Source organism: Copidosoma floridanum, unplaced genomic scaffold, assembly GCF_036245765.1.
Source record: "Copidosoma floridanum isolate Cflo_tuat_1 unplaced genomic scaffold, Cflo_Japanese_pri ptg000004l, whole genome shotgun sequence".
Lineage (NCBI taxonomy): Eukaryota > Metazoa > Arthropoda > Insecta > Hymenoptera > Encyrtidae > Copidosoma > Copidosoma floridanum.
In genome coordinates this window covers 28,101,187-28,118,419 of record NW_028321881.1, presented here as the reverse complement: position 1 = coordinate 28,118,419, position 17,233 = coordinate 28,101,187, and the positions used below count along the sequence as shown (strand labels likewise).

Below are 17,233 nucleotides of genomic sequence, written 5' to 3'. Positions count from 1 at the left end.
TAGAAAACTATAGTACGGGCATAATTTTTAATATGTTGTATACATGTATACATGAATTTTAACCTAGTTTTTTGCTTGTTTTTTCATCTATTAGTAATTTTACATTCACTAAATGGTTATTTAAAGAACACTAATGTGATCCTTGAATATATTCTTCTTCTTATAAAACAATGTTACCTCAATCTTGACGTTATTTATTGAGATATAAACAGATGAAGGGAAAAAAATGCGTACACCTATTAAATGCCATGTTAAGTTAAAAGATACATTTTCATTAATAACTCGCTTCCAAAACTGTGAACTGTCTTGAAATTTTCACTGCAGCTTTATCTTGCAATTATAAACCTACATTTCAAATGTTACAAAAATCTTGACGTTATGATACATAGGGGGGATACTCCCTTAAACTTAAAATTCAAATCTCATTTAATAGCTCATAAGGTTTTTTTGTGTCTAATAAAGTCTAGTTTAATTTATTAAAACATAATGAATACTGTACCTTTTTTATAAATAACAACAAATTTTTTTTTTTACTTATACTGCTAAATTAGTTCTGTATAGAAAACGTACGTATGACCATAATGTACTATTAATTATTTTGATAATATTTGCCGTGATTATTTTTAAGATGCAGTGAAACGTCCTGATTTGCAAGATTTACTGCATTATATATTAAATACGAGTGCAAATAAACATTACAAGCTAACAACAGCTTTGATAAAAATGGTAAGATACTTTACAGCAGTTAGAGTACATTCTGTGAGCTAAAGTATAATTATATAAATACATGAGTACTTTTTTCTGGATACTCACAAAAATGGTTGCCTGGGCCGGCATAGTGGTGACCTTTGTATGCAGCAAACAGCCCAGGATTGATTCCAATCTGTAAAAAAACATTCGTGAAACGACAGTAAGAAGTGCAAAATAGTTATCCTATAAGAAGATTTAGTTTTATTGCTGAAAACGTTTTAGAAATCTTCTATTACAGAAATTAACCAAAACACACTTTATACCTAACAAAAAGACACTAAAGGATACGAATACTCGACCATAATGCATTGGAATCTATTGGAAGTTTTCAATAGGAAAGAAAGAAAAAACGCATAATTGTACATTTATAAGATTTTAGTTACAAATTATTTTATATGGGTCTTTCCATAAAACATGGAGTGACAAAAAAATTGTTTTTGAACATATGGAAATCGACAGTGCTTGTCGAGAAAACGTTACACAAATATTTTCAGACTTTTTGACTAACATCGTTACTGTCTGTGATGGTCACAAATTTTTTTTTTTCATTTCAACACTAAATTTGTGATTTTTTAATGTATATTAACGAAAATAAAAAAGTTTCTTAAATTAATATTTTAATAGTATTTTCTCTGAAAAATACGATAAAAGTTTCCACCCTTATTTGAGGGATTGAAAGTTTAAATCTCAAGTCCCATGATTTCTTTTTTTTAGTATTCCTTTTTTCTTCTATATTTATTTTCTATTTGATTCATGACACTTCCTGACTTTGTACAGGTCCAAAATAGGGCATTAACGTAAAAATCTACGGTTAATATCACTATAGTTTGGTATGAACAACTGTTGAATAAAAAATTGTCTTGCACTTAGAGGTTCCTAGAGTCACTGAGTACGAATCCGAGGTCAGATTTTAAAAATTTAAAAATGGTGAATCCAATAAGATGACTAAGATTTTTCAAATTTTAGAATTTAGAAATTAAGAAAATACCATTAAATTATACGCAAAATTCTTATTAGAAATAAATTTTTCAAAATTTGTGTTATAATCTCATGTAGTTAAAAAAAATAGTTAAAAGGACAATTTTTAGTTAATTGCATTCCCATGCAAACAAAGCTTTAACCCCTACATTATCATTATTTCGTAGTTAGTGACAAATGTCGGATCCAAAGTGGTGACAAACATTTTTTAAGTTTTTTAATTTTAAAAGCTTAACAATACTATTTTATTATATGCAAAATCTTATGGTCATGATTTTTTAAATTGATAATTAAAGTAAAAGATTGTGAGAAAAACGTTTATAAATTTTATTTTACTTAAGGAGGTTCAGGAGTATGCAGAGATCACAATAATATAAAGTTTTCTTGATAGTCTAGAATACGTAGAACTTAGATGAATTTTTTCAATATTTGTTATAGGTCATTTTTAAAAGAATTAAACAACATTAAATCATGTTATTTATAACGTCTCTTGGGAAAAGTAACTTCTTTGTCTCGCTTAAATGGACATAACATCTCGAAAAATGCAAAGGTATTAAAAAAAATCTACCTCCGAGTTAATTATTGTTTAATTATTCAGCGAGTAAAATTTAGAAACATATTGTAGTGCATTTTGAACAATGCAAACGTTAAACGTGAAGAAAATATTGAGTTTGTGAGGTGCAAGGGTAGGTGCGCGGTAAAGGGGGCCAAGCTGCGCGGGCAGAGGGGGCTCCCCCTTTCTTGTCCCTTTAAATGATACTTTTAAACCTGCTTAAATATGGGTATCTATAATAAATAATTTGGATCATTTGTCTTTCAGCATACAAGACTTATAAATCTGTAATAATTATTGTCATATCAATGATGAAAGCTTAAGGAAGTCCAGAAAGAAAGTCATGTCGTTATTTGAATAAGAATTAACAAAATTAAAACATGATTTGTTTTTTAACTGTGAAATGAACTTGCAGCTCACTGGGTTACTGTATTAAAAAGTTTGGGGTATTAGTTTTTCTATTATTAAATCAATAATTCTATTAAGTTGTGTATGATTAAGTCTGGATTGTACATGTAAAGTAATACGTTTACTATTTGTGTACTACATCAACTATTAAGTACTAAGCTTTATTTTAGTTTAGTACCATCTCATGCTTAGAGACTTTCTGAAACGATGGCACTGCTGATCTGACATGCCTAGTATTTTGAGGTGCATCTCACATCTATAAATGATTTTCCCATCTTTCTCTCGTGTTACTTTGTGTCCTTGTGTGCAGGACGAATTTTGTTACACCTCTTTTGTGATGCATACGCAAGTGCAATTTTAAGCATTTCTTGAATTTCAAGTATTAATTTGTGCTTCTCAGAGTAACGTACGATAATGTCAAGCTATACAGCAAAAATGCATTATGATTTATGCTTAATGCTGCAATCTATTTTAACTAAATTCTCACAGGAAACAAAAGAGGTTGTGTAAGTCATGACAAACGGCAAAAAAAGTATTTATCTTAAGGTTTAAAGTGATATACATTTTTAATTTAAGCAACTTAGTTAATCGGTTGATTTGTTTCTTTTTTCTCAAGTAAAATAAGATTGAAAATAAGTTTTAAAAAATTTGAAAACTAGCTTTGTAATTAACATCAGTTTACGCAGCCTATTAATAACAAATATGATAATTTATACAATTTAACAAACAAATAACGTTTTGTAAAATACTTTAGAGTAGTTAGTAAACATTTCTATGTCCTTTTGTGTATTTTTTATGTACTTACTTTTGAAATTCAAAAATATGAAAAAAATTGGCAAAAGTTTCAATTTAGAGTAAATATGCTGTTGTGTCGCTCCACCATAAACGACTCCAAAAATTTTTTTTTTACTATTATAGGATTGTACAATGTAAAAAAGAGCAATTTGAAAAGGGGAAAGTATATTACAATAGGTATCATTTAGTGTAACAGTAACGTTTTGTTACGAATTTGTATGTTACTCACGTGCGCATGTGCTAGGACGTGAACGAGGGCCGTTCTATGTACAGAAATACACACTGCAAAGCATTGACATCATCAGCTTTTGTTTGAACTTTGTGTCACTTTTGCACACGTAGGTAAAATAATTTAGTGATCACGATAAATACGTATAAGATAAAGGTTAATAAACGTCAATGTAGTTATTAAAGATACTTAACATTAAAATCAATATCAGCAAATAAACTTGAAAATGTCTTTTTCTACATAAAATTTGTTATTTTTTATAAATGTAAATCAGCCATTATCGTACAAAAATTTTAAGACACATTGTAAGGTGAAGCCCCATTTCATGCCTATTTGCCTCATTTGTAACTCAACAAAAGTTTATACATTTTTTACTTATGATTTAAATATTATTTACTTAAAAAGAACTTTATTACTTAGTAGTTCATTGAGTTGCACATTGTATGAACCATAATAATTGTTATTAACTAAATATTATTCTGAAACGAGCTATAACAAGGCAATTACTTAAATTTAACAATATTTTATTACTTATGAATTCATATTTATTTAAAACTGTAATTATTAGTTAGTAAATTATTATACTTCCACATTTTGGTTATTATGTCTTATGAAATGGGTACAGAATACATATTTAAGTTGCTTTAAAATATTTTATTAGTGTGCATATTACTAAAGTCTAAATTAAATAAATAATTAATTTTGTAATGCTTAATGTACACTTACTGAATTTCTTTCAAAAAAAATTTTTTGGAAAATGTGACGTAAAGTTTAAGGTGAGATTCTTTAGTAAAGTTAAAGTTCTATTTACACTCATGAAAAAATTTATTTCATTGTACTTGTATATTATAAACATTGTTAGTGCACCTACCAAAACTTCTAAAACTTATACTGAGCATTTAAGATTGGCAAATGTTATCGGTAATTTAAGGGCAGAAAGTGTAAAGGATCCTAAATTGTCAGTACCTGTAAATTTAGTAACTAATGCCTTACAGTTAATGAATTATTTTAAATTGATGTACTATGTTACCTCATGCTCTAAACAGAAATACGAAATACTCAGTTTTTTGACAAAAAAACAAGCTTGTTCAATTATTCAATTTCATTTTAATGTTTTTAAAAAAATTTTGACGAGTAGTAGCAGAAAAAAAGATTTTATTTGTTCTGAGTAAAAAAGGAAGTACATAAGAAAAAAGTTATTGTGATTTCTTATTTGTATAATCCAACGAATATTTATTGTTTACTGCAGTTCATATTGACATTACTTCATCAATAAGGATTAAAATAAAAATTATGAACATCACAAAATGTCTGTGATTATGTATTCTAAAAATGTTTTTTAATCAACAGCTTCAAATATACAATTTCTCACAGTTCAATTCGTCTATGTAAGATGGTAAAAAATATTGTTACCCAAACATCTTAACAATTATTTATCATTCATTTATATAATATAAGCATTGTCTTAAATTAAACGTTTTACTACTATCCATACATTAACAAAAGAAGTTTAAGTGAAGATGACATTGATCTCGTAAATTAATTTATGTTAAAAACGACGTTTCTTCGCAAGCGTCAGTGAAATCGTTTCAGAGTGTTCTTTAACACAAGATGGTACTACCATGTAAGGGTACTACACTTAACTAAAGTCAAGTAATCCATGATCAATGTAGTACACGTATAGAAAGTGTATTACACTACACGCATAATAAGGATTTGATCGTGTATAACTTTACAAAATCATTGATTTGGTTGATTTTTTAATTACATAAATGATTGATTGAATTACAACATAACTTTTTTTCTGGACTCTCATAATTTTTTATCATGCGTATGACAAGAATTATTACAGATTTATACATCTAGTATGCCTAAAGACAAATGATCAAAGTCTTCTATTATGAATACGCGTATAAAAGTAACAGAAAATTCATGAACGCTTGTCTCGAAAATTATTTCTTTAATTGTTACTTAAAAAAAACTTTAACTTAAAACTTTGAGTAAAACAAAATGGTATTATTCAACATTAGAAACTCAATATCAAGAAAACGTTGGCCACCATATTGGATTTGCCATTTGTATGTTTAAAAGTCTTATATTGGATTCGTTATCAGTGGCCCCAAGAACTACCAAATAATAAAAATGTTGGTGTTAGAAATTGTTATTTTTCATTTATGTAATAAAAATAAAATTAATGAAAAATCATCCTTTTGATTATTTTTTTGAACTAGGTAGAATTATAAAAAAATTAAAAACAAAAAATCATTTTTAACGTAAAGTTGAACGCTTAATTAGGTTGTTTTTTTTTTTTTTTCAGGAAATGGTAAAATTTTAAAAATGTTGGTCACCATATCGGACCCACCATTTTTAATTTTCAAAACATGACCTCTGGTTTGTAGTCAGTGACCTTAAAATCCCAGAGTGTATAATAATTTTCTGTTTAACAACTTTTTATGTCCAGATAAAGTGGTAAAACTGTAGATTTATACATTAAGGTCCTGAGCTTGTTTGAAGTCAGCCACTATCATGAATTAAATATAAATGAATATAAAAGAAAAAAGAAATTTAAAAAAAAAATCTCATGGCAGGCTTTACAAAAATTCAGATTTTAACTTTTAATCCCAAAAATAAGAGAAAAAATTACCCTCTGCAAGATCAAATATAGTTTAATCGTATTCTATGGAAAAAGACTAACAGTCAGTCGTAACAAATAAAAGTCAGAAACTTATAACTATCACAGACGATAACAATGTAGATCGAAGTATCTAAAAAATGTATGTAACACTTTCTCCACAAGCACTATCGATCTCCATATGATTTGAAAAAAATGTTTTTGTCACTCTATATTTACATGGAATGTCCCATGTACATTAAAGTGGTCCTAAGCAAAGGTGGTTCTAAATTTCTTGACTCCCAGAGGCTCCAAAGTTTCCAAATTGATAGAAAGAAAATTCTTAAAAATTTAAGATTCTTACACTAACTCTAAGATAGTCTGCATTTTATTCTATGGTTCTTATGAATCTCACACGAGGGAATTTGTTCTCCTTATTTAGAATCTTATAACTCCAGGATAAATGGATCTGTAATAATATTACTTTGACAATACTTTCATACAGAGTTTGCAGAGGCTGAAAAGTATTATTTAAAAGAGCAAGGAAGAAGGAGTGGGCAGATGTAAACTCTTTATAGTGCACCTACTCATGCACTCTACGAACTTAAAACTGTACATTCTAACTGATTTTATCTTTAAAAAGTTCCCAGCAAGGCTTGATTTTTTTTTACTTTACCATCTTCCTTTTGTCCTAAGGTATCTGTAAAAACATTTTGTAAGTTGTTCTTCTGTATGCGTGTTCTGCACTATGAAGTAAACCGATGATTTTAGATTTGTGAGCTCGAGAAAAATTGTTACGAAACTAAACTTTTTATCTTACCTCCCCCTTGACCCACCCTGTTTCACCACACAGTTATAAGATCTCTATACTAAACCACGAAAAAATAAGACAGAAAACACTTTCTACGAGGATTGAACTAGTGATCTTCTACAGATTCTAAAATAGTGACGAAAATTTTTCTCATATTTTTTTTACAAGAAACTTAGGTTCAAATGTGGACTACTGTAGATTTAATATTAAGGGCTGAAATTTCCAGAGTATTTTCCAGAGTATTATTTTTTTTTAATTTTAAAGCATTTGAACCTATAGGAGCAAAGAAATTTGAAAACACCTTAAAGAATCACCCTTTTATACGTTTTTCTAAGTAAATATCATTTTAAGTTAGAAATAGTTTAAGTTAGAATATTAATAAAGAACACTTGTTTTTTTTGGAGTTAACTTCTAAGGCTGACTGTACCGCTCTAACCCCTTTAAGAGCAACTATAGAACTTGGGCTGACTCCCCTTCCATGCTTCCTACCCGTATTATAAAGGGGTGTGTGTGTGTGTGTGTGTGTGTAATGTTGAGAGTAAAGATCCGTGAACGGCAGCTATTATTGAGACGGTATCTTCAAAGCACCGAAGCGATAGGGCATCGGCAAAATCTCGCCTGCTGAGTGACAGCAAAGCCAAAAAATTGAGATTGCGTACCACACACACACACCATCAATTCCTTACATGGCCATGCAGGTTCCACGGTACCCTTGACGCTGATAGCATCGTCGAGCCAAGATCAACGAGATCGTCACCAGAAATGTCCTGGTAGGTCACTATACCTAATATTGGTGTTGTGTGTTGTAGAATGTAGAAGTAGTTGTCCCATATCACCCAACCCTAATATCTTCGAGTCAACCCGAGTTTCTTATCGTGAGTGCAAAGAGAACGCTAAGTGTAACTGCGTATAACTATAACAGCAAGCCACGACGCTGTGGACCGTCACCTTTGTGGTGTGCCGCGTCTATACTGTTATTTAAGTGACTGCTATTAAAATACGAAAATATACGTGATTAATACAACAAGCTTTTCTTGTGATATTCGTTTGCCCACTATAGCATAAACTTAAGCAGCAGCGTTATTGTGACCTAGAGTAAAATGGTGTTAGTAAGTGTAAACATTATAATTAAAAAGGCTCTTCCATATTGTTAACCATACGATACTACAGGTTGCTGCAGTTGATGGTGCACGGGACGTTAAGGCTGCGTATAAACGCTGCAGAAATTCACGCAACGGAACTCTGGCGTCGGTACATCAAAGCAAATCCCTTACCAACAATTATTTTTTCACACTGAAAAAAATTTTCTGGTACCCTTGGGGTGATTTCTGTTACGGAATTCATCACTTACATAACCTATAAATACTGAGCTAGTGAGTTCTTGATATTTAATTGTTTATAACTATCACACAACCAGTGACTCAACTCTTTTCAACAAAATTTTTCAGATTGTATGCATCAAAGAGTCTATAAAAATGTGTGAGTACATTGGTCTCTTGTACATTTTGATTTGTTTTAGTATGCACAATTGCAATATCGTTTTTTAATTCATTTTAGCTTTTTCAGTTGCACAGTTGCGCGATACAGATATATAAAATATATTCAGACGACGACATTTCTGCGCAAAATTTCAAAGTCAAGGGACCCCTCGTTCACATGAAGCGGACAATTCTACAACGGAAACTTCATAATCCAATCAGCGTGGAGCTTAAGAAGAATCTACCAGAAGAGCTGTGCTCTGATTGGTTTATGAAGTTTCCGTCGCGGAATTTTCCGCTCCACGTAAATGGGGGGTCCTTCACCGTGTGGAACATAATAATCGGTGGTAAGAGATTTCCTCTAATGAACCGATGCCAGAGTTCCGTCACGTTAATTTCCGCAGCGTGTATACGCAGCCTACACGATTAAATCCCCTTCCCATTACCCTTAACATAAAATTACTTTATTTTAAATAAAAGTCAAACACACACGTCAGTCGCAATCCCTGGCTAACGTGTCACACCGTATATTTCACTTTCTAACTTTTTATGGAAATTAGATAGTGCATAAAATTTACTATCTTTAGTCACAGTATTTGTTATGTAATTTACTTTTCTTTCTAAACATTAATATTTGTATTTATTTGTTTTGTATCAAATGCTAACTAAATGCAGAAATATCTCTATCAATGGTTTTCTGTATACCTTAGAAATTCCAAAAATTAAAGGAGTAATAAAAAAAAAAAATTTTTATTTTTAAAACTAGAATTAAAATTAACAGAATATAAAGCCATAATATAATTATAGGCATACATAGGACCAGAGTATTAAAAAATATGCTTTGTTAATTTAGTTGATAAAAGTGAAAAACAAAATGCTGTTCTAATTGTATACACTCCAATTCGGAAGCTGGTATCTTAGCTCTGATTACTAGCCAAGATGTCAGACGAAAAAAAGTAGGCCCAACCCTTTCTTACCTCAATCTAGTTTTTCTGTAGAAATTGGTTTACTTATAAATCTGCTTCAATATTAACCCTCAGTTTCATTTTTTTTATAAACAATAAAGTAAAAAGTCTTGGTTTTTTCCAGTTATATCATTTCTCCTCTTCGATGTTTAAATATGTACATATAGACAGTATAAAATTCTTGAAGACTAAAATTTTTTATAGAATGAGATGCGCAGAGGTATTTTGTGCTTTATTATTTACTCTTCAATAGCGATAACAGTTGAATACGTGCATTTTTCAAATATTCATTAGGTCAAAGATAAAATCAAGTGCAAGCTTAAAATTTTTATGAAATGTTACTATCACTAATGTTAACAGGTGTACTAAATTTTTAATCTCTTACTTCTTAACTTTTTGACTTTTTTAGTGGTCAAGATTTTCTTTAAAGCTTAGTTTTATAATGCATTAAAGTTTTCATAATCGTCTACCTAAGTTTGTACTGGTCTCAAGAATTGAAAAAAAGTATTTCACTACATTTTTTTAGTTTGCAAAAAAAAAATAATTTCAATCGATTCATAAACTATTTGTTAAACAATTATGGTTTTCTATACCCCCACAAGACTATATAACTGTTTTTTCTAAATAGAGCTTCCGCTAATTTATAGCTACATAGCTGTTACTTACATACAAATAAAAAAAAAAGAAAAATAAAAAAACACCTGTCACAGCTTGCTGGTAAATTATTTTTTCTAATCAAAATAATTATGATTATTTGATTTGTCTCCTTACTCTAGATTTTGTAAATAAAAGTTTTTTGAGGTGAAGCAGAAGCCGAAATATTTATAATTTTTCAAGTCCAGTTGATACATAACTCACTTGTTCAGTTGCTATGAAGCTTTGCTCTCTGAAAAACTGCACTGGTCCACTGCTCTCTGCGCCTCTACTCTGGCACTGTCATCAGTTTCAGTACATCGAGTTATAATGCTTTGAATTCACTATATTTTATCAATGGTTGAAGGCCACCAAACAATGACAAATAATATTTTATTAAAACTTAAGGATCTAGGCTGCATTTTGTGTAAATTGAGTTGATAAACAAACGTTTACAAATAAAAAAATCATTCCAGCTACTGAGTATGCTACAAAAACATTTTTTTTTTAATTAGTAGACAAATAACAATAATTAAGCTACAAAAAGCGAAAGCTTGTAAAATCAGTGGTGATTATCTTTTTTTGTCATTGCAATGGAATTTTCTAGAAGAATAGTTTTTTAAATCATTAAACAAAGTAAAATCTTAACTGGATGATCACAGATATTTGTATGTGTTATGCAATCAACCTTTGAAAAAAAATTTGATCCCTAAAAACTTAGAAAGTTAAAAAAACGATCGTCATAATTATAGTGGATTTGTTTTATTTAATGATAGCAACATTTTTTGAAAACTTCAAGCTTACAGGTTAGTTTATTTTTAAGTTATTAAATGTTGATAAAACAAGCTTTTTTAACTTGAAAATCGCTATTTGCAAGTAATAAATGGTGTATTAAATATCGCTACGTATTCTGTTTAAGAGATCATTCAATTTGTTACAAACTTACTATTGATAGTAGATATTGAGTTATGCATGAGAGAGGAAATGTTATGGAAAAAGCTAGAAAAAATTATATTTTGTTTACTTTATAATTGATAAAAAAAAAAACTAGAGAAATAATCTTACATCATACTTCGAACATTTTTAGATGCTTCTAACTGAGCCACTTACTACAGAGAAACTGGATTCAGGAAAAAAAAATCAAAGTAAATAAAGTAAAACATAGAGCTGAATCTCTGCTGAGAGAAGAGATCGTTCGAAAAAGTTATACCTATGATAAAAATTACTACATTTTTTAGAGAACCTAAGACAAACTCGCCATATTATAAAAACTACCATGTTCTATACTAAAACCAGATTATATTCGAATTTGCTATTCAACATAGAAATTTTTACTTCGTTCAGAAACAATTTTAATATTTAAGAAAGAGAAAAGTATATATTTATATTATTTATGTGCAAGAAAACTGTAACTAGCAGAAGGTTGAGATATAGTTTTTATTCATACAGATATTTTTTTTCTTAAGGTTATAAATATAGATGCATTCAAAAAATATATTTATTTTAAAAAGATTTGCCCTGACAGGGAATGGACTTCCATCCTTAAACTTTCAAATCAGGCTTCATAAGCACAAGACAGCGGTATGCTATGTCCTCATCAGCATAGATGAAGTATATGTAAGAACCTGTACTGTTTATGGTACACACAATAAAGTTAAGAATCAAAGAGTTTAATGTAGACCACGGTGTTGACCACGGATGATTAGTTCATTTAAAATTATTCATATAAATCTGTTGTTAACCCTCGTTAATCCAAAAATAGGTTTCTCATCACATGTATATTAATATAACTTCAAATTTGAAACTTAATAGGTGTGAAATTCATACGACCAATGATATGCAAGCAAATGTTGATACATCTAAATCATTGCATCAAAAGGTGCATATGCATAGATGGCAGCACTTTCAATACAAGCACTCTATATCCTTCATACATGCCCTTTTTTTCAATATCCTATATACTTAAGACTCATAATATCAAACCACATAGTTTCTTTTTAAAAAAAATTTCTTAAAAAATTAATAAGAATCAGAAAAATATTCTCCTCGGGTGCGGATCAAACACACAACCTCCTGTTTACTAGATAGTTGCTCTACCACTTAAACTACCGTAAAGCCGTACATTCACTCGCACCATAAGTTTAGACAAGTTTCTCATTCCTAATTTTTAGAGCTGTCTTTCACCTAAAGTCAATAAAGTAGTTTCGTGACTCTAATGCTTGTTGGTAAATTAGATGTATCAACATTTGTTTGTGTACCATTGGTCGTATGAATTTCTAATTTACCGACAAACATAAAAGTCACATAACTACTTTATCGGGCTTTGGTGAAAGACAGCTCTGAAAAAAAACTGTACATGTTATATGTACAGTTAAGGTTTTTTCCCAGAATTTGGGCAAAGCTCTAAGTCTACACATAGTTTTCACCCCGAGTGGCTAAGTACCCACTTGTTTGGTGTACGATAAATAAGAGAAACCATAGTCATACGTTAGCTCTGCCATCCCAGAGATGAAAGTCGTTAAGTGACATCTTAGTAAAAAATGAGTTTTTTGTATCAATCGATTTGTAAGGTGATTTCCAATTTAACTGTGTTTGTTAAAATCATAAGCAGTTTTTCAATTATTTGTATTAATTTATTGAATGTTATTGAAGTAAGGAAGAACTTTGATCTGACACGGAAAAAAGGGTGTAAGTGACATGAAATTTGGAATTTGCGTCGGCAAGAAGGCGTAAAAGCACTTAATGCCCTTGTTACTCCGTAAACTCAACGAGAAAGCGCATGGATTCCAAAATAAAAAGTCGTTATATACTTAAGTAGGTTTTTGCTCTGAAAGTAGCATGAGCTGGGGCTTTGCTTTTAAAGAAAGAAGGCCGTACGTACAGAGCAGATGATGACTAGGAATGTGATTGTACTTGATGACTTTCTTGCATTGTAAGCGCATTGGTTTTCGGGGGGTCTTTGCAGCCAAAAAAAGTCGTTAAGTGCACTTAATGCCTCTCTTTCGAAGGAAATTACGCTGAGCAAAAGGCGTAAGTACAGTTTTTTAAATTTCCCGTTGGAAAACTGTCTTTTTTTGGTGATCCATGCAAAGACCGTGCTATTTTTACCCCAGAATCATCGCTTCTGTTGTTAAAATATTTCGTTTTTGTTATAGTTTGAACAATACTAGTTTTTTTCGATTTTTTCAGTTCTAAATAAAGTGCACTTAACTACTTTCTTCCCTAGGACGGCAGAGCTATGGCTACTATAGTTTTCTATCTATTCGTTTACTTTGTTCAATATGTTTCTTACTTTATACAAAATAATGAAGTGCATACTTATATATATATTAATATATAAAAATTATTTCTAATTTTTTTCATAAGCTATTAAGTTAAACTCAAAAAAAAACAATGTGTTAAGTGCTGCTACATTTTTTGTTAATACTAGAAGTTGCTTAATGCACGTATTAGGCGTGTGGGCTTTTTTTGGGATTGTTGTTAAATGTGTGGGGTTGTTCACTAATGCGATTATTGATACTTATATATACAATTTAAAAATGTAAATAATACATATTATTGTCTTTTTTCTAATGCATAATAAGAGACTACCAAAAAATTGGTCATCAGAGGGCACGCTGGTAATCAGCTTGTTAAGCACAGTTAGAAATCGTTAAGTATTGGCCTTGAGCACAATTTTAAAACAGCGCCCACCTTAGTAGATATAAAAATAATTGGTTTTAATTAGAATATGGTAGAATTATAAAGCAATTTACGTAAAAGTAACGGAAGAGTGTCACAGGACGAACTAAAGTTGTTATTGTGAATGTTTACATTGAAAAAATGTCTTCGGATGAAAGTTGAACGCTGTATTATTGAAAGGAAACTTCTCATGTTGGGCTGTGAGCACCCACGTGAGGGGAAAACCGTTACGAAAGTGTGTTACGTATATGTATACATATAAACACGTATATAATGACTGAAACGTGCAACTTATATATATATATATATATATATATATATATATATATATATATATATATATATATATATATATATATATATATATATATATATATATATATACTAGCAGCCCCCCGTCTCGGCTTCGCCCGAGACTTACTAAATAAAACACCGTAGTGTGTTGACACGTAATGTGAAACATTTTTAGTTAGAAAATTTTACACATATTCCCGATACATCTCAGAACAAAAATCTTCTTATTAAAAACATATTTTTTCGGAATCCATATAGTTTATTTGGTCAAATAATAAGGTGTACAAATTCAAAAAAATAATTATGCTGAAAAGTACTGTGCGTTCTTTATGCCATAAAATAATCGATGGCTATAAGAAGTTGTTGATTTGGTTTCTTCTGTGTAATTCACGAAAAGGGCTATTTTTTAAAGCTGTTAAGATTTAAAACCCCCAAAAAATTTATATTAAAAAAAAATTGTTTTTTCTCATATCTCACAATTTTATTACCAGAGCAACAAAGTCCTGGACCTTAAACCCAACATTTTTATTGCCACAAAAACACAAATACATTTTCTACTCATTAAAAAATCTGAAGTAGGATCTTTAAAGATTTCAGAGATTGCTGTAAGGGTACAATGAAAAGCTGATCTCTCACGTAATGGACTCTTAAGTTGACGATTTTGACGCTGCTGTTTCAATCTCGATAAATTTTCTGCGTCAGTTTCTTGACGCCTCAAATTGTATTCATTAGATACATTTGAGGTTTTCTTTCCAATATACCCTTTTGCGACTATTGGTATGCTTACGACTTTTATGACCCCTAAAGGCTATTTTCAGTCAACTTTGTTAATTTTAATACATTTGTTGGCAAGGTAGTTTGACGTCCGATGGCCCTAAAAAAGACCGGTAAGCTTCTTAAGTTAACTCTTTTTTGACTGCAGTTAACAGCAATTGTGACTGCCTGGATACCTCAGGGTGATCTTCTCTGGCTTACTGTTGAAGACCCAGACTGATTGGGAGAAAAATTACAAAGTTCGAAGCTTTGGGGCTAGTTGTAGTGCTCTTTTTCAACGTCTCCCGGTATAACGTCGAAGACGTTGGTGTCTAAAGCACCTTTTTTATTTGCAGATTCAGTTGTTTTGGTGATGTTAGATGGGAAGATTGGTTAGTGATACTTGTCCAGTGGAGGCTGTCCCGTTGCCTCAAGTTTTTTTTCCTTTATAGCTATTATAGGTTTGCCCAACGCAGACCTTGGAGAGGATCAGTGATTCCTGGTTGAATGCTTAGAGTCGAGAGGGTAATATAGAGTCGTCGGTCACCGGGTTTCCCAGCCTTGCGAAGAACAACTCCGCAGGTGACGTCTGCCAGTGAATGGCTGACTTGGTTTAATAGAGCCCGTCTTTAGTTAATATAGTCTTTTAGTTGACGAATCGCTTCCGGAAATGGTAATAAAAATGTATTTGTTGGCAAGGTAGTTTACACTAAGGTGGCCCCTAAAAAGAACCGATGAAATTGATGGTTAAGTAGGGAACGTAAATACTTATAATGGCCCTAAAAAGCGCCAGTGGTGAAACTTTCATGCTATTCTTTATTATTATTCCTGATGATGAAGAGCTGGCTACGGGTTGCTTGATTCTTACCCTGGGAGTCTCGATGTACGGAGACTGTGATGGAGGGAGATACGCCGCTGACCAAAGAATATCTCGTCTCGGGTCGTTCCCCGGATAACCAACTGCTCAATTGCTCATCTTTAGACGGGAACATGTGGGTAAGCGCGTTGGAGACGCGACTACCAAGAAGGTAGCCGTTGTGGCTTCCCGTACCACTCAGAGCTGTTTTCCCTTGCTTACATTTGTAGCCACAAATTCTTTAACTACACCAGGTGGGATGATGGGACTGCCACACAACTCTGAAGAGTTGGTGCAGATTGTGCTCTGGCTAGATATGTCTCCTGGCATTCTGGCAGAGACGGCATCGGTTGGAATTAATTTATTTTTCTTTGATCGCACTCGTCGAGATTCAGGGTGAAGGGACACTTGGGTTACTTCCCCCTTAGAGAAGAGTGTCGTCCGTAACCAGGATACCCAGCTGCAGGACTATCACCAGCATTCTCTGAACAGCTTGATGGGCTGCCAAAGCACGACTATACAGCTAACGATGCGCTCCGGCCTATTATAACCACACTTATTTAATTATGTTGCAGGTAGCTTCGATTTTATGTCGACGCCACCTAGCGGATTTTACTGAACTAAAGTGAAAAGCTGGCGTATTTTTGCAAAACTTTGAGCTGATTTATTGCTATTGTTATTAAATTTTTTAAGATAAAAACTATACTAAAACCATCTAGGAAGTATCATGAATCAGTGTGCAAAATTTCAGCAAAATCGGTTCAGTAGTTTTCGCGGTTAGCGATTACAACGGTTTTAGCGACTTTGCTTTATATATTAGTAAGATATATCTAGAGCACGCAGTGGCTCAGTCGGCTAGGTCGTGGATTGACACGCGGGAGACCGTGGTTCGATTCCCGGCCAGTGCGACTTTACGGGCAAGTACCTCTGTGATTTTTCACATGTGCTTTTTCACCACGCAATGCTCCTCGAGGAGGGTGTACGCGACCTCCTTGCAGCATAATTGCCTAATTTCCCCCTACCCCCCTCCCAGTAATGGGAGGCCTCCCATCCCTCTTCCCTTCCTTCTCCAAAGTGCTAAGTGCCCATAGTAGTGCCCTTATTAAAGGGGCCGGACGTAGAGCACTATAATATAGAATATATATATATATATATATATATATATATATATATATATATATATATATATATATACACATATATACACACACATGATGATCGATGGTCATATATATACACATGAGTTGCACGTTCCAGTCATAATATACGTGCTCATGTGTATAATTGTATATAAACATACGTGAATAGAGTATTATATATGTATTACGGGACAACCTTACTTTTGAAAACAAGAAAAAACGCTGTACCTTGACAGGAAAGCCAAATTGGCTAAAAATAACAATTTTTGCGGGTTATCCAAAGAGAAACTACATGGTCA

At 31.7% G+C, this 17,233-nt stretch overlaps 1 protein-coding gene across 2 annotated transcripts in view; it reads right to left on the bottom strand.

Annotated features, from left to right (window-relative positions):
- Window positions 1–17,233, bottom strand: part of Tdg (Thymine DNA glycosylase) — an 889,072-nt gene that overhangs the window by 402,248 nt on the left and 469,591 nt on the right. For both annotated transcript variants that reach the window (XM_089595813.1, XM_089595819.1), the window contains exon 6: window positions 814–883. In XM_089595813.1, the coding sequence (XP_089451939.1) occupies window positions 814–883 (70 nt within the window). The remainder of the gene's footprint in view (window positions 1–813; window positions 884–17,233) is intronic.